This window comes from Nuphar pumila, chromosome 3 (assembly GCF_984573655.1).
Source record: "Nuphar pumila chromosome 3, dmNupPumi1.hap1.1, whole genome shotgun sequence".
NCBI lineage: Eukaryota > Viridiplantae > Streptophyta > Magnoliopsida > Nymphaeales > Nymphaeaceae > Nuphar > Nuphar pumila.
Genome location: NC_143251.1, coordinates 84,897,468 through 84,916,955, shown reverse-complemented (window position 1 = coordinate 84,916,955; position 19,488 = coordinate 84,897,468). Strand labels below are relative to the sequence as shown.

At 40.8% G+C, this 19,488-nt stretch overlaps 1 protein-coding gene across 5 annotated transcripts in view; it reads left to right on the top strand.

Annotated features, from left to right (window-relative positions):
- GCN2 (protein kinase family protein) overlaps window positions 1-19,488 on the top strand; it is a 225,217-nt gene that overhangs the window by 155,326 nt on the left and 50,403 nt on the right. For 4 of the 5 annotated variants that reach the window (XM_089999602.1, XM_089999603.1, XM_089999606.1 and 1 more), the window contains 2 exons: window positions 6,170-6,278; window positions 6,367-6,503. The exons of the other annotated variant lie outside the window; for it this stretch is intronic. In XM_089999602.1, coding sequence (XP_089855728.1) covers window positions 6,170-6,278; window positions 6,367-6,503 — 246 coding nt within the window. The remainder of the gene's footprint in view (window positions 1-6,169; window positions 6,279-6,366; window positions 6,504-19,488) is intronic. 5 annotated transcript variants of the gene reach the window in all.

The window sequence follows — 19,488 nt, the reverse complement described above, 5'->3', positions numbered from 1 at the left end:
CAACACATCCACAACTACAAGGGATCTTATACTCATCTTTCAAGTCAAACCAAGCTTTATTGAATTAAAGTGCATATAGCGTGAGACATAAGCGAATAAAAGATAAGTAAAGCAAAAAGAAGAGTCAAGCTGTCCAAAAGAATCTGCCAAGCAATCGTGTAGTCCCCTCGTGACTCCTTTCAAAAATAAGTCGCCTCACTAAGCTTCTGAGGCTGCGAAAAACACAAAAGTAGGGGTGTCAAAATCCAAAGAATTCTGTGTACGAATCCTTCTAATGAAACAAATAAGTAAAAAGAACATAAATACGATTCATGCAATATTTTAGAGAGATGCAATTAGGACAAATTCACATCTCAATTAACTATTCATGCAATAGAGAACAATTATTAAGCATGAGAGAACAATCAATCAACAACATGGACCACAATTTAAGCAATAAAGACATTTAACATGCATTAGGGAACAAACATCATGTATTCACCAATATATCATAATTTAGAAAACAAGTAAAGATGTATGATATAATGTATAACAAGAATATCCATTATTTCGGTGCACATGCATGAATAAATTATTATCTTTTATCCGAGTATTCTTTTCATATGCATGTCTCTATTAAATGCACACAATTTAAGTTTGTCTTTTTATTATCCTTGCTCGCAGATACTCCAAACGAGTAAGAATTCTCAAGGTCAAGTAGGGTTCGCAGGGTAACTTAGCACATAAGTTGTATTTTATTACTGGATACCAAACTTAGCCCTCGACCGAAACAACCTTTGAAACATTAAACATCCAAACCTAATGTCGGGATACTAGGGACATCCAAATCCATAAGTGTCACTTTCTTAATATATCAAAACAACAACTGTGTCTACACACCACCCCAAGAAATATGACAGATTCTCTCTAAAACCGTGGTCAGGAGAAGAACTTCAATATCAGGTTCAAGGGTAACAACTGTTGGAAAGTGAAGACCTCCACATTCACCTGTGCAGGAAAGAGAAAAACCAGAAGAAGAGGCTGCAAAACACGTCAATCGATTTCAGCGTGTTTTTCATTCTATTAGAGGTTTAATATATAACTAATACATAACCTTTTTAGGGTACTAAAATACCCTTTAATAATATACATATTTACAACAGACATTCATCACTTTGGATCTAGATCCGATCCATTACAAAAATCAGGTCCAGACCCGACTCAGATTAGAGAACCAAAAGCGACTTCTTTTCAGCCTCCCTCAAGTTGTGCATGGTCCTGGATCATGAACAACTTGCTTTTTAGAAACCAAAATTTGTCTTTTCTCAGTCCTTTGGTGAATATATCTGCAACTTGCTCTTCAGTTCGCACAAACACAGGTTCAATCTCTTTCTCTTCAACCTTCTTTCTGACGAAATGCTGATCAATCTCAATATGCTTTGCTCGACTGTGATAGATGGGGTTAAAGGACATATTGATGGCACTTTGATTATCACACAATAGGAGTGAACAAACAATCGGTTCTCCCATCTTTGTTAAGAGATGTCTTATCCACGTAGCCTCAGCAGTTGCAACAGCCATAGATCTGTACTCAGCCTCTGTACTTGACCTAGTGACTGCCTTTTGCTTTCTACTACTCCAAGAGAACATGTTGGATCCAATGAAACTACAATAACCAGATACAGACCGTCGTTCATCTGGGTCACCCGCCCAATCAACATCAACATATATAATGATTTCATGGCCACCTTTATTTAATTCACTTTTCCTGTACACCGGCCCATCACCAACTGTACCCTTTAGATAACGAAGTATTCACTTAACTGCCTCCATGTGCGATGTATGAGGTTCATGCATAAACTGAGATACTTGATTCACCGAATAGACTATGTCAGGTCTGGTAAAGGTCAGATATTGTAACATGCCCACGATGCTGCGATATCTAGTGGAATCCTTATATAGATCCCCTTCTTTGGAACTTAATTTTTGATGGACGATGCTTGGAGTTGCCAATGACTTACAATCTTTCATGCCTGCTCTACTAAGAATATCCATCGTGTATTTGTGTTGAGTAAGAGTAAGTGTATCACACGTTTTATCAACTTCCACTACAAGAACATATCGTAGATCACTGAGATCTTTCATTTTGAATCTCTGATTTAATATGTTTTTTACCTCCTCAATATGGCTTCTGTAGTTCCCTGTGATGATAATATCATCGACGTATATTAGCAGAAGAGTGGTTACATCTCGTTCATTGTAGATGAATAATGAGTGATCTAGAAGAGACCGAGAGAAACCGTGCTTTTGTATTTCCAATGAAAAACTCTCGAACCAGGACCGAGAAGCTTGCTTCAATCCATATAAAGTTCTTTTCAACTTGCATACATAATGATTGGCATCTCGTTCTCCATACTCGATGGGTTGTTCCATATAGACCTCCTCTTTTAGGTCACTATGTAAAAACACATTTTTAACATCTAACTGGCTCAACGTCCATCCATGTTCAATGGCAAGACCCAACACAATACGGATGGTTCCCATCTTAACAACAGGGCTGAAGGTTTCATCAAAATCTTGTCCTTGTTCTTGTGTGAACCCTTTGGCTACAAGTCTAGCTTTATACCTTTCAATGCTCCCATCTGGTTTATATTTTATCTTGTATACCCATCTCGACCCAACTACATTCCTATCTAGTGGTCTAGGCACAATTTCCTAGGTACCACATTCAAGTAAAGCTTCCATCTCTTCATTCATTGCTTCGGTTCATCTTCTAGAGTTTGCAGCTTGATAAAATGTGAGGGGCTCATCCTCTTTATTTATGGATGTTAGGAACAATTGAAAATCCAATGAAATTTTTTTATAACTAACCCACCTGTCAAGCAGATGTCGTGCCCGTGTGCATCTTCTGATGTTGTCCAACATATGTGGAGCGGAAGTAGAAGGACCAGAATCATTATCACAAGAAAGGGATGAGAGCTCTTGCTCCTTTTCTCACCAGGTGTATACAATACCTTTATACTTTACTGGCTCCAAGTTTTGGGTGGTAACCTCTTCTGTTTGGGATACATTTGATGACTCTTGACATATTTCCTTCTGGTTGCAATCTGCAGGACAATCTTCTCTAGCATTAGAGAAGAGTTCTGAATTTAACCATGGATCGTACACCTCAACATTTCGACCTGAACTAGCAATATGAGAACTTGGATCAACGGGCTGATTGTCAAAGTTCATCTCGTCAAAAACGACATTCCTCGATATTTTGACGCGTTTGCTTAATGGATCACGACACCTATACCCCTTATAGTCTTTAGCATATCCCACGATGTTGTCGACGGAGACAGGAGCGGGAGGGGCAGAGAGGAGGAGCTTTGTGCGTCACATGGGAGGCGGAGAGAGGGGAAGAAGAACGAGAGGGGGAGAAAGGGGTTCGGGAGAGCCCCCTAAATAGCATGGTGGCCCCTAAAATGAAGGAGGGGATAGGTTTTCCCCCCTTTCACTCCGGCAGCTTCGCACTCCCCCCCGACAACGTTAGGGTTTTGAACCCTAACGCCTTCCCTCATCCTCCCATTATCGGGTTCATCCCTGTAGTGGCTGAACCTTATAACCTTTTTTTTTTTTCGTTCGTTTCACAGGGCACGGGCCGGATCCGAGACCGTGATCCGGGATCCAGACGCGGTCTGGATTTTGGATCCGCAGCATCTTTGCGAAATGGATCTGCAGGTCGGATCCAAATGGATCCAACTGCGGGTCCTCGCGTAGTTTCATTTATTTTATAGAAAATTTTCTTTTCTTATATATATATATAATCTTATACGTATATGTATATATAGTTCTATTGTGGATCCTGGATCCTAAACACGGATCCCAGGCCCAAATCAAACAAATTATGCATTATAAAAAATCAAATAATTACCGAAAAAATAAGGTTATTACAGGTTCAGCATATGTGGAAGATTTCTGGTTTTTTAAATCAGCAAAAACCCCTGGTGCTTCATTACTTGTCAACAACTGTTCGTCCTATCTCGGATCAAAAACCTCCATAAATTCAAAATTTTCACATTAACTGAATATGCACATATTTTTATTTCCATAGATCTGGTTCAGTTTTAAGAACTATAGCCCCATGTCCCCCTGTCCATAAATATATACCAGTCTAGGAGAAAGATCTGTCCAAGACGGACAACATGGACAAGAGTTCAGATATGTCTAGATTTGCCCATCATCACGATGGCCAGATCTGTCCATATCTGCCTGCTAAAAGCATGAAACAAAACTGTCCAGACTTGTCCAAAGAGTCCATACAAGGCAAAAACATATATTCATAAATATGCATGCTTTTACATGTATATTTATATATATATATGAATAGGAGAAAAACATAAAAACATGTAAAAAATCATAGAAAAACGAATATCACATATTCTAAGCCTTTCTACATCGATTCCCATGGATTAAACCATGAAAGATCAAGATAGAATCCATGGTTCCCCCGTGCAAACATTGCCTAAAGCTTATTTAAGCTCTTTTTCTCATCCGAGATGAGAAAGACTCGTACCTTACGTGTAGATCGAAAAGAAACAAGAAAATAATGGTGAAAACGACAGATGATTGAAGAAGAAGCTCCCTGCTTCTTCCTCTCTTTTCCTCTCCTTTTCTCCCTTTCTCTCTCTTTCTCTCTTTTCTTTCTTTCTTTCTCCTTTTTTTTGAGTTATAAATAGGTGAAAAGGAGGGTGACGCCCCCTCTTATCCATCCATCCCTTCTAGAGAGGGCTGGAGGTTAATCTCCTATTTGGACTCTCTTCTCTCATGAGAGTTTCGAAAATTTTAAAAATTCCAAAGTGTTGACTTTTCAAAGTTTTATTTTAAGTAGACTTTCTAAAACCTTCTTAGTTCTTCTATAAGTGTTAAAGGACTCTTTTAAGAGTCCTAAACCAAAGCCAACTTAAAATTTTGAAAATAAATAAAATTAATTAATTATTAAATATTAATTAATTAATAAATACTTAAAAGCTTCCAAAAGTTATTTTATTGAACTAGGATCCTTCTTAAGTGATTCTATATGGGTTTAAGGACTCTACTTAGAATCCTAAACCAAGACTTAAATCAAATTTCGAAATTGAAATTAATTAATTAATTAGTGTTAATTGATTAATAGGTATCTAGAAACTTTCAAAAGTTATTTTAATAAAATAGAAGACTTTTTAACACTAAATAATAACTCCAATTTAAAGCTATCTAATGATTTTAAAGTTGGAAATTCGATGGGCATGGATTTGGATCTAGATTCGGATCCGGATCCAAGATCAAAATCCATCTCAAAAATCCAAATGGTTCTTGGGCTGGATCAAATCCAGATTAATATGGGTCTTGGATAGAGTCCAGATCCATATTAATTTGGATAAAATCCATCAGATCCAGTCTGATCCAAATCCGGATCTGAACCGACAAACTGTTCTTTTTTTAAAAAAAATGTGATTTTCGGGCCAACTATAGCTCGAATCAAGAAAATAAAATATCGTTATGCTCAGAATTTCAAGACGCATCCACCGATATATAACTCGAATTTCGCTTCCGAAATTCGCCCGAAAATAACCCAAATTTCGCTTTAATTTAAAGGTTAAAAATAAAACTTTTTCTCACGTTTTTAAGTGGCTCATTTAGGCTTTGCCGATGAGACCTAGGTCGATCGCAGACTCAAAAGCATCGGCCTAAAATTGGGAATCTGCCGATTTTTCTTCTATACTTAGCCAATTTTTCGAAAATCTCAAATTTAACAAAGTGTAAAAATATGCGATATTACATTGTTGTAGGAGGACCATGACCATGTGGGAGTGATCAGGTTCATAGTTGTTCAATTATCCATTTCTTAGATTAATCTGTCTTAATATTGAAGGTGGCACAAATAAAAAAGTTCGGAGGCTTTATTTGAAGTGCTCCATTATGATTATCTTCGTCCTATGGTGTTTGGATGCTGTGATTAATTTATTCTAAATTTAGTGAGTATCAGAATAGTCGTTTGTTGAGGGTTTTTGTTTTTTTTCCTGTTCAACACCACTATATCAGCATTATAAATTTATTGGCATTCTATACTGGCCTTCAGCACATATGGGAAAATATGCCCAACAAAAACACATGACTTGAAGATGTTTATTTTCAACTGCTAACTATGTTTCTGCTGTTCTCTTAGGATCTTCACCTTTCTGAAGCAATTGTAAACAAATTGCAAACAGTAGATAGAAGGTTTTGTGGACCTGTTGGCACAGCCCTTGCAAGATTGAGAGGGGCCATTTCACCTGGTCTTGCTTCATTAATTTACTTGATCAATTTCTTATCAACATTTTCTTGATAGTAATATGATTGTGATGAACCTTACTTCAACTGCAGATAAGCCTACTCGTGATGCACTTGAGGAATTGTCGTTACTTTTAAGCTATTTGAGATGGTGGAAATTAGAAAAGCAGATAAGTATAGATACACTTATGCCACCTAGTGAGACTTACAACGAAGGGCTATTTTTCCAGGTTGCAAATTTGAGCCTTTCTTTTTTTTTTTCCCTTTTTCTTGCATTTATTCTTGGGCTGGTTTCTTTAGCAGTGTTCAGTCTTTCACATGTTAATGTTGAGATGTTAGTGTAAGTGCCTGATGCTGAACTACAAAACAGTTGCTGCTACCATGATGCCTTTTATGAGAGCTTTTACTTGTGACATTTGTCTGTTGCAGCCATGTTTTTGTATAGTACTCATATTAGTAGTGTCTAATGTTTGGAGCCAATCACGCGTGCACATCGTGAGGAGCGGATCAAGAAAGGCCTATACTTCAACTGCAACAAAAAATTGTTCAATGACCACATGTGCAAGCGCTACCACATCTTTCAAGTAGTGTGATCCGATTATGAAGAAGATGAGCCACCAGATGAGGAAGAAAGCGAGGAGGAGCCTTTCCATGGCTGTAACAACCCCAACTCATACCCGTTGAAAAGTGACAATTTTTATTTTTTTTAAACAATTGCAGAAACATTCTCAAAGACCTGGCCTTTACAGTTATAACACATCCACAATCACAAGGGATCTTATACCCATCTTTCAAACCAAACCAACTTTATTAATTGAATTCATATAGTCCATAGACATGTGTAGAAGAATATAAATAATGCAAAAGCATTGAGCCATGTTGTCCCAAAAAGAATCTGTCAAGTAGTTGCGTAGTCCTCATAGCTCATCGCAAAAGCAAGTCCCTTCACTGGGCCTCAGATACTGTAAAAACACAAGAGTATGAGTGTCAGAATCCAAAGATCATGCGTACAAGTCTCTCTAATGAAACAAATAAGCAAAAAGAACATAAATAAAAATCATGCAACATTTTAGAGGGATGCAATTATAATAAATTCATAATCCATTTAACAATTCATGCATTATGGAACAATCGTTAAGCAATAGAGAACAAGTGCTAAATAAGAGGGAACAATTTTTATCAATTGGGAACATCAATTAAGCAATAAAGATATTTATCATGCAATATGGAGCAAATATCATGCAATTACCAATACATCATAATTAAGGTAATAAGTAAATATGTATGATCTAATGCATAACAGGAATATGCATGAATAAATTATTATCTTTTATTAGAGTTTTCTTTAATATACATGTCCCTATTATATGCACACAAACTTTAGTTAATCTTTCTATTATTGATGCCTGCGGATACTCAAAACGGGTAAAATTTTTCGAGGTCAAGTAGGTCCCCAGTTGTAGCTTAACACACAATTTATATTTTATTATTGGGTTCCACACTCAGCCCACGACCGATATCAAGAATCAACACCATCCATCAGAACATTAGAAATCAACATCTAATGTCGGGACATTATGGAAATCAACATCCACTAATGCCACTTTTCTTGGTATACCAAAACAACAACTGTGTCTACACACTACCCCCAAACAATGTGGCAGAATCTTCCTAAAACCGTGGCCGAGAGAGGAACCTCCATATTGGGTTAAGGGGTACAACAACACACACGGAGTCCTAGTATCATCACGGTTCCCTAAAACCACAATCTCCAGAATTCTCATACTATAGAAGGGACATCGAGAAATTGTAGATTACACTATTCTTTTAATTTTTTTTGTTTTGTTATTAATTTATTTTTTTTAATTTGCAAATCAACATGCATAACTAATAACACAAGCTTTCAAATCAACATGTGACGCTCATCACGGGAGCACAACCCGTGGCAACTTAGAACAATGCATTGAGAACACTAATAACAATTTGATTTTTGTAATGCATAACATCTCAAACAAAGAGCAACACATGCTCAAGGCTTGCACGGTCTACAATGATCCATTTTGGTCATTAATGCATTCTTATACAAAAATCATAATTAATATACCACTATGCATTCATTTCACATGCTTTATAATCATGTATGTTAATTAAGAGATGTGCATGAAACAATATTCATATGCATGTGCTCACTACTCATATGCCTCAGTTTACTATGCCAAATGCATGCTTTTAGTCATGAATCATTTCAATTAAACATATGAACATTCATGCAAAAACATATCAATTCAAGGATGCACATGTACATGAAGCACTTTACAATTATACTTTGATTAAACATAGTCTGTCACGTGTAGGCATGCGCAAAATTTCATTCTTTTGCGGGCATGAAGCCAAACTAATACATTAGGCAACAAAATCTGGGATTCGTATATCAAACTATAAAGTTGATCAAGTATCAATCTGAATATTTCTCAAACAAAAATTTGGACATGTAATAACATCCAATGTGTGAATATCATACAAAAATCTGGGGCATTTAAATAGGTAAGAACAACTTGTATAAGAAATATATATATTTTTAAAGTAAACAACTGCTCTCAACCGACCCAGTCGGCTGGGGCTCGGCTCCAGCCCAGCCGAACTCAGCCGGCTGGTTTGGCAGCCCCTACACAAGCCCAGTTCGGGCCTGTGTACCAACCACCAGGGCATGGCAGGCCAGCCAAACCTAGTTCAGCTGGGCTGCCAGTCAGCCCAACAATTTTTTTTAAAAAAAGTTGTAATATACCTTTTTTTTTACAACGTGCCAGCTGAGTGGCTGGCCTACCAGGTCTGCCAGGCCTGTACCATTCGAATGGCTGGCTTGGCAGGGCCCAGGTCGGCCCCTGTTGAGCCAATCAAACCTAGAAAAATATCAAAAACAAAATATGCTGCAATTGTTCATGAAATCCACGTGTTCATTTTCAAAATATATGCACATGCACAATCATGTTCAGTCTGCATGTGTAAGCAAAAGTTTATGTTTTATGCATACATGAATATGCATATTTTCATTTAGTTTAGCATGCAAGTGCAGCTTCATACTTTAAACATGCATATATGTCCATATTCACACTCAACATGCTTTGCATATGTAGTTTCTCTTAAGTATGCATGCATACACATATCCAGAATCAACGTGTTCACGAAATCCACGTGTTCATGTTCAAAATATATGCACATGCACAATCATGTTCAGGCTGCATGTGTAAGCAAAAGTTTATGTTTTATGTATACATGAATATGCATATTTTCATTTAGTTTAACATGCAAGTGCAGCTTCATACTTTAAAGATGCATATATGTCCATATTCACACTCAACATGCTTTGCATATGTAGTTTCTCTTAAGTATGCATGCATACACATATCCAGAATCAAATATGCGTGAATGAGCAAGCTTACATTCAGGTATGCGGAGGTTCATAACATACTTATGCTGATTTTTATTGAAACATGCATGTAGAAACAGATTCTTCTCACAGGCTTTCATGCGTCTAACGATTTTTGCATTACGTTTTCAGGGTTTTATATGCTCTAAAATCTGGGCCAGATTTGCGCATGTTACAAACATGGCAAATCTGCCCCGATTTAAGGATCCACGAATACAAGCATCGATGTATATAGTTTTCCTCAAAATAAACCTTGACAAAGAGAAACATAACACCCATATTAGAGTAAATATCCAGATTTACTCTTTTTTTCAAAGATTTTTGCTAAAATATTGCATTGAATACAAATCCATGCTCTTTTTCTCATTCGATTCAAGAGAAAGACCCATACCTTAACCGTAGATCGAAAAAGAAATAGAAATCAACGGTGAAAACGTCGGATGATTGGAGAAGAACGATATCGTTCTCCTCTTCTTCCTCCTTCCCTCTTTTCCTCTCTTTCTCTATTTATTTCTCCCTTTTTCCTCTTCTTTCTCTCTATTTTTTTTAAAGTATATATTAGGAAAAGGGGGGTGAAACCCCTCCCTCTCTCCAGCCCCTTCTAGATGGGCTGAAGAGAGAGTACTCTCCCCATTGGACTCTCTCACACTCTTTCCAAAAATTTTAAAATTCTTAAGTTGACTTTTCAAAACTTGTTTCCTAATTCAATTAAAATTTCTCAAACCTTCTTAACCTTCTTAAGCTTTCTAAAGACCATTAAGGACTCTAACAAGGAGTCCTAATTAGTTTCTAAAAATTGAAATTCGGAATTAATTAAAATTAATCATTTAATTAATTATTTATTAATAATTAAATATTTAAAAACTTTCAGAGGGTACCTTATCCCTTTAGGAGTCTTTTTAACTCTAAATAACCTCAATTTAAATATAACAAGTGCATTTAAAGCTGTATTTTCATTGGGTATGGGTTTTGGATCTAGATCTGGATCCAAGATCCAAATCCATATCCAAACCCCAATTGGATCTTGGGGTGGATCAATTCCAGATTAATATGTGTCTTGGATAGAGTTCGGATCCATATTAATTTGGATCAAATACATTGGATCTAGTCCGATCCAAATCCGGATTCGGCCCGTCGAGATAGTCCTTTGTTAAAAAATGTGATTATTGGGCCAACTGTAACCCAAATTCAGAAAAGTAAAATATCGTTACGCTCAAAATTTTGAGACGCATCCAACAATATATAACTCAAATTTTGCTTCTGAATTTCGCCCCAAAATAACCTGAATTTTGCTTGAATTTTGCTTGAATTTAAATGTTGAAAATAAAACTTTTTCTTACGTTTCGATTGGCTCATCTTAACCTTGTCGATGAGACCTGGGCCAAGCCCAGACTCAAAAGACGTCAGCCTATATCAAGGTTTTACCAATTTTTCTTCTATACTTGCCAAATTTTCAAAAAATGTCAAAATGACTAAGTGTGAAAATACACGATATTACATCCCTACCCCCTTAAAAGATTTTCATCCACGAAATTAGAACATACTGAATAAGTGTGGGTAGTGCTGACGCATATCTGCCTTATCCTAGGTGTAACGCCCCAAAATTTCAAACTTGTAAACCTTTCAGAAAAATAGACAAGAGACTAAAAAGAAATCTCTTTATCTCAGAGATGGTTTATGAAATCAGCGGAAGACTATTCTTTTGTTAATTTCAGAAAGGCAAGCTGACAACTTTGGGCACGTTAGCTAAAAGAACCCAAGCTTACAACCCATGCTACTTGCAAACACTTGGAAAAACCACTTTCATTTAAGAAGTTTTCCAAATAGTACAAAATTCGGATATCCCAAGGTAAATCCGTTACAAAACCCCAAACATCCAAGACGTGAGCTAAGAGCAGGAAAAAGAAAGTCTTGGAGCCATCTTGCTATTGCGCCATCGCCCATGGTGTACCTAATCATCACCTCTACTCATAGAATGAGTTAGTTTCGTGAAAAACTTGTAGGTGCATAAGAGAGACTACAGGAAACTAAATTATGTACATTTAATTCAGTAGGTTATACAGTTTAAAGCAGATATGCAGTTAAACAGGTAAGCAATGCACGCAGATAAATAGTGCAAACGCATAAGTAGTGCAAACGAATAAGTAGTGCAAGCGAATAGGTAATACAAGCGAATCAGTAGTGCAAGCGAGTCAGTAGTGCAAGCGAATCAGTAGTGCAAGCGAATCAATAGTGCAAGCAAGTCAGCAGTGCAAGCGAATCAGTAGTGCAAGCGAGTCTCACGACCCAACAACCAATGTGAACAGACTTTATGTTCCGATATTACTGGCCTGCGGGTACACACAGGCAAAACGTAGAAACAACTGAGACTAGTTCGGAAGTCTGTTATTCTATGTATTTTCAATAACCCGAATAGCTAGTTGAGTCCGCTCCAAAGGGGATGGCTTTAGCCGAGAGAGGATTCCTCAGAGGCTGAAAAACAGTGCCACGGATGCATCCAACTTCTGCAGAAGTGTTGAACTAACTATTGTAGCCCCTTTCCCCTAGCTCCAATGACTGGGGAGGTCCGATCATTGCCCGTAGGGTGGTTGTTAACAACCTGTCCATTGGAGTTTTTGTACCTCTCTGTCCTCTCCCTTGACAGACAACAAGAACCGAATCGGTGCGTTAGGGGTTGTTTAACTAACGACCCATTCTATGTTGTGGTCTTTAACCCACTCGAGCATCTTGCCTGTGAAGGCGAATGTGAGACCATTTTATGTGATTACAGCATGGTGCATTTAGCACTATTCGAGGTCGCATGACTGTCTCATCCGATCATCGCAGTACTAGACGTGTCGTGCACGACTACAAGTACTCTAGGATGAAGGGGGTATAGCTCCTCAATATAAGCCTCAACAAAAGTGTTTCACAAAGATGTAATGTTTATCAACTTTACTTTATCTTTTGAAACAACAGTACCTTGTGCCAACATTATGCATGCGATTTTCTAGAATCTTATCCGCTATCGGGGTATCTACATGCCTCGCATGACTCGATACCGGCCTTGATAGACGGGATACAGGTTTCTCAACAGAACCCCTGCTAAATAATTCGCTCGAACCCCAACTCGTCTGCAGGACTGCATACTCGAAGAGTCAGGATCCTTGCATGGTATCCCTCTCCTTAGACGAGGATATAACGCTAGCTCCCAACTCAACTCTCATCGCAAGAGAGAGAGTGGTAAATGCCCCTTACATCCTCCACGATGATGCCTTTAAGGCATACGCAAAGAGCAAGAACCTGCACGTTATCAGCAATAGCAAGGCAATACCAACACATGTGCAAAAGCAAGAGCCTAGGTGTAGAGCGCGGTGGCAAGTAAAAACTGTAAGCAGGAGTGCAACGCAAGGTCTCGACGCGATGTGCGACAACAAGTAAAAACTGTAAGCAGGAGTGCAACGCAAGATCTCGACACGATGCGCGACGGCAAGTAAAGACTGATAGAAGGTAAAGGGCAAGGATGGCGAAACCGCGTCCTTGAGTGAAGTGCATACTAGTATAAATATATATATATTTGTATATATATATTCATTTAATGATCGTTTTTAGTTTAATTGAACTTAATTCAATTATGCAAGTCTTCCATGCAATCTTCCCCTACCATGCAGAGTTACGAGCTTGCTGGCGTCTGCGGATGTACACGATTGACGGCTCGGGTCGCGGAGCGCGAGTGGGATCCGTCGTAGCTGCAAATATGCGATATTAACATGCAACCCAGACAAAAGCAAAAGCAAGGAGAAGACTCGACTTCTCCGATACTTAGGGCTGGGGCCAACTATCTCAATTGACTCGAAAAAAGGATGGGGTAGGGCTAAATGACCCTTGCCGCCAAAAGAGGGACGTAGTCAATGCGAGCTGATGACTCACGCTTACTAGTAATTCCTCGTTGAAGACCAACGATTGCAATGATCTATCCCCTTCGCGATGTAGTTTTCGAAGATTACCCGGGCCTGTCTGCCAAGGGTATAGGCTCGTGCACAAAGGGCAGGGGGCCATCCTCTTCTGGCAAGCAAAAAGGGCAGGGGTCGATGGCCACTACTAGAACAATAAAAAAGAGTCAGGGGCCTGCAGCCCCTGCTGAAATAAACAGGGTAGGGGCCGATTCCCGTGCTGGAACAACAAAAAGGGGCAAGGAAGAGGGGCTCAGCCCCTCCCCTGCCGTGACAGAAGCAAGGAGGGGGCTTAGCCCCTCCCCTGCAGTAACAAAAGCAAGGAGGGGGCTCAGCCCCTCCCTCGCTAAAAGGGCTCGCAAGGAGGGGGCTTTACCCCTCTCTTGCAACCTAGGGTCGCAAGGAGGTGGCTCAGCCCTCCCCTCCCTCGTAACTGAAAAACGAGGGGAAAAGAGAGGGAGAGAGACGAAAGTGGAGAAGAAAAGAAAAAGAGGGGAGAAGAGAGGGACAGAGACAAGAGGAGAAGAAAAGGAAAAGAGGGGAGAAGAGGAGGCGTCGGCGTACCAAGGGGGGTTTCGGAGGAAGCTCGTCGGAGAGGAGCTTGTCGCCGATGGTCGCAGGTTGTCAAGGGTCGCCTGTGTCGGTGACAGTGGACGAGCGAGAGAGAGAAACGGAGAGACAGAGGGCGAGTGGCGGTGAGGGGGGTTTCGTAACCCTCCTCCTGCCTGCCTCACTGTCTTTTAATGACAGTGAGGGGCGGTGGCCTCGGGTTGGGTTCGGATCCGGCCCTTATCAATTAAATTTTTTTTTTTGTTCTTACATCCTACCCTCCTTAAAAATAATTTCGTCCTCGAAATTTCTACTACATATATTGGTCAAAGTACAAGTCAGGGTATTTTTCCCTGATATCAGACTCAGGCTCTCATGTACATTCATTTATTCCATGGTGTTGCCAACGTACTTTTACAAGAGAAATCGTCTTCGATCTGAGCACTTGGTCTCGACGATCAACGATTGCCACTGGTCTTTTCTCGAACGTCAAGTCTTTTTGGATATCCACATCATCATAATGAATAATGTGTGATGGGTCATGAACGTATCTTCTCAGCATAGATACGTGGAAGACGTCGTGGATCTGAGCGTACCGAGGAGGCAGCGCAACACGGTAAGCCGCCTTACCGATCCGATCCAGGATTTCAAAAGGTCCAACGAACCGGGGACTCAGGTTTCCCTTCTTCCCGAAACGGAAAACGCTCTTTGTAGGGGATACCATAACAAAAACCATATCTCCTGTTGAGAACACGAGCTCTATACGTCGACGATTGGTGTAACACTTCTGTCGACTTTGCGCGGTACGCAGACGTTCCATGATCATCTGCACTTGCTGAGTATAGTGTTGTAGCACTATAGGTGAATCTAGCATCCGTTCACCAACCTCATCTCAGTAAACAGGTGATCGACAAGGCTTCCCGTACAAGGCTTCGTACGGGGCCATACCGATACTCGCATGATAACTATTATTGTACGCGAATTCAGCCAACCCGGTTTGAGAGTCCCATTCTCCCTCCCAGTCTATCATGCACGCTCGCAACATATCCTCCAAAGTCTGAATCGTGCGTTCAGATTGTCCGTCGGTCTGAGGGTGGAAGGCGGTGCTGAATTTTAGCTTTGTGCCCAAGGCCAACTGCAGCTGCCCCCCAAACCTGAAGGTGAACCTCGGGTCACGATCGAAGATGATTGACACAGGAACACCGTGCAATCTCACAATCTCCCTGACATAGAGGTCTGCCAAGCTGTCTAGTGACTGACTGAGCCGTATAGGGAGGAAATGCGCCGATTTAGTGAGTCGATCCACGATCACCCAAATCGCATCATATTTCCTCCGCGTCCTCGGCAAACCGACGATGAAGTCCATCGTGATGTCTTCCCACTTCCATTGTGGAATCTCCATCTGCTGCATCACTTCGCCTGGTCGCTGGCGCTCGATCTTAACCAGTTGGCAAGTCAAGAACTTTGAAACGTACTCGGCTACATCCCGCTTCATTCCACTCCGCCAATATCTGTGCTGCAAATCTTTGAACATCTTTGTGTTGCCCGGGTGAATCGTGTACTTGGACTTGTGGGCTTCAGCGAGAATCTCATCGCTTAAAATAGGATCTTCTGGCACCCAGAGATGATTCTTATGCCATACACCTCCTTCCTCACTCAGACGCAAGGGGTATCGACCCGCTGCGCTAGAGCCTTCAGCTTTTCGTACTGCGCATCGATCTTCTGACTAACAAAGATCTTTGACAATAGCTTAGGTTGAGCTACCATGCTGGAAAGACTGATCGAATCTTGAGTGACCGCAAACGGTTCCCACGATATCAGATCCTCGATCAGCTTCCACCCCGCGCATAACAAATTAACGAAAACGCTGGGAGACTTACGGCTCAAAGCGTCGGCCACGACGTTCGCTTTTCCTGGGTGGTAGGACAAGGTAAAGTCGTAATCCTTAAGGAATTCCAACCAACGTCGTTGCCTCATATTCAGCTCCTTCTGCGAGAACAAATATTTTAGGCTGTTATGATCTGTAAAAGCCTCGAACCGCTCCCTATACAAATAGTGTCGCCATATCTTCAATGCAAAGACCACCGCTGCTAACTCCAAATCATGAGTCAGATAATTCTTCTCATGCATTTTAAGTTTGCGTGATGCATAGGCGATCACTTTATCATTCTGCATTAAGACGCACCCCAAGCCTGTCCCGGAAGTGTCAGTGTAAATAACAAAACCACCTTGACCCGAAGCTAGGGACAAAATAGGAGCAGTCGTAAGACGTTCCTTCAACATCTGAAAACTGCTCTCGCACATGTCGTCCCACACGAACTTAGCTTCTTTCTTCAAGAGCTTCGTCAAGGGTAGAGAGATCTTAGAAAAGTCCTGAATAAATCTTCGGTAATACCCAGCTAATCAAAGAAAACTTCGAATGTCACGCACATTCCTCGACTGCTGCCAACTGAGTACAGCCTCGACCTTCGCGGGATCCATGGACACACCTTCCTTGGAGATAACATGTCCCAAAAGCATGATCTCCTTGAGCCAAAACTCGCACTTAGAGTACTTAGCGAATAAACGCTCCTTTCGCAAGGTTTCGAGAATAACCCTCAAGTGCTCACGATGTTGCTCCCAGCTATCAGAATACACCAGAATGTCGTCGATGAACACGATCACGAAGGTGTCCAAGAAAGGTTTGAACACCCTATTCATGAGATCCATAAACGCTGCAGGAGCGTTAGTGAGTCCGAAGGGCATGACCATAAATTCGTAATGCCCGTACCTGGTCCAAAAGGCCGTCTTGTAGATATCATCTCCCTTAATTCTGTGTTGATGGTACCCAGACCTAAGGTTAATCTTTGAGAGGATCTTGGCCCTTTGCAACTGGTCGAACAAATCCTCGATGCGTGGCAATGGGTACTTATTCTTTATTGTCGCTTGGTTAAACATCCGATAATCGATGCACAACCGCAATGATCCGTCTTTTTTCATGAACAAGACAGGAACTCCCCAGGGCGAGACACTGAGGCGGATGAATCCCTGATTCATCAACTCCTGCAACTGCTTCTTGAGCTCTTCGAGCTCGGCTGGCGCCATCCGATATGGAGCCTTAGAAATTGGCGCAGTACCCGGCAACAACTCGATGCCGAACTGCACCTCTCGAGGTGGAGGAAGGCCCGACAATTCCTCCGGGAAGACGTCTGAAAAATTTCGAACAACCTCCAAGTCTTCCATCAGGACTCGCGTCGGCTCGGACTGGATGACACTAACCAAAAAGGCAATGCATCCCTTCCTCAGGTAGCTCTGCGGCTTTAGCGACGAAATCAATTTGTGCCTAGGCTCTTGCTTTTGCATATGTTGTTATTGCCTTGCTATTGCAGATAACGTGCAGGTTTTCGCTCCTTGCGTATGCCTTAAAGGCATCCTCGTAGAGGATGCAAGGGGCATTCACCACTCTCTCTCTTGCAATGAGAGTTGAGTTGGGAGCTAGCGTTACATCCTCGTCTAAGGAGAGGCATACCTCGCAAGGATCCTGACTCTTCGAGTACGCAGTCCTGCAGACGAGTTGGGGTTCGAGCGAGCTTCTTAGCAGGGGGTTCTGTTGAGAAACCTGTATCCCGTCTATCGAGGCCGGTATCGTGTCATGCGAGGCATGTAGATACCCCGATAGCGGATGAGATTCTAGAAAATCACATGCATAATGTTGGCACAAGCTACTGGCTGTTTCACAAGATAAAGAATGTCAAAAGTAAAGTTGATAAACATTACATCTTTGTGAAACACTCTTGTTGAGGCTTCTATTGAGGAGCTATACCCCCTTTATCCTAGAGTACTTGTAGTCGTGCACTACACGTCTAGTACTGCGATGATCGGATGAGACGGTCGTGCGACCTTAAACAGTGCTACATGCATAATGCTGCAATCATATAAAATGACCTTACATTCGCCTTCACAGGCAGGATGCTCGAGTGATTTAAAGACCACAGCATAGAATGGGTAGTTAGTTAAGCAACTCCTAACGCACCCATTCGCTTCTTGTTGTCTGTCAAGGGAGAGGACAGAGCGGTACAAAACTCCAATGGACAGGTTGTTAACAACCACCCCACGGGTAATGTTTTGGCTTCCCCAGTCATTGGATAAACTCCTGTGAGGAAGTGTATGGTCCAAGACCAGGTATACCCTCTAGGGCAGTAATTCCTTGTCAGGTTGTATATCTCCCAGACAGAGCGATCCGACGTGGATCTTGTGTTTTTGCTTACCATAAAAAGTTATGGTGAGCTGTGATGCTCTTCTGAGATTGTTTGTGTTAGCCAAGTATAAATTTATAGCTTCGACTTTCTGTTTTAGCATGATTACATGCATGACTCAGATGTGAGGATCAAATCGTTGAGTTAGTGATCATGTTTTGGACCTTCTATGGAAGGGTGGGCTTTTCTGAGAAAGTATGACGCCTTAGTGAGTCATAACCGGTGACAGGTGGCCGCGTAAGGCCTTGAGAGATGAAAATAGTTTAAGGTTGTTCAGGACAAAGCGTTTGTTAGAAGTAGTGAGGGCGACAAATAATGTCTTGATACTGATTCAATGCAGAGACCTCGTTCTAGGAACGAGAACAAGCTAGTTGCGTGGTGGTTCACAACCTACGATCAGTTGAATTGTATGCTGCGTTTGTCAGTTGCACTGCTTACTTGCTTTGAACTGCTTACTGTTTGCACTAACGCATTTGCACTGCTGACTCGTTTGCACTAATTACTCGCTCGCACCACTTATTCACTTGTACTACTTACGCGTTTGCACTATTCACCTGCTTGCATTGTTTACGTGTTTAACTGCATATCTGCTTTAAACTGCGTAACCTACTGAATTAAATGTACTTAATTCAGTTTCTTGTAGTCTCGCTTGTGCACCTACTAGTTTTTTGCGAAACTAGCCCATTCTATGGGTACAGGTGATGATTAGGTACACTACGGGCGATGACACAATTGCAAGATGACTTCAAGACTTCTTCTTCCTGCTCTTAGCTCGCGTTCTGGACGCTTTGGGTTGGTAACGGATTTTCCTTGGGATATCCTAATTTTGTGAGTTTTGGTTCTTTTAGCTAACGTGCCCAAAGTTGTTAGCTTGCCTTCTGATTTAATAAAAGAAAAATTTTCCACTGATTTTATAAACAAACTCTGAAGGAAAGAGATATTTCTAGTCTCTTGCCTGTTTTTTTTAAAATGTTCGCAAGTTTGAAATTTGGGGCGTTACAGCTCGCGTCCTGGACGTTTGGGGTTTTGTTATGGATTTTCCTTGGGATATCCAAATTTTGTACTATTTGAA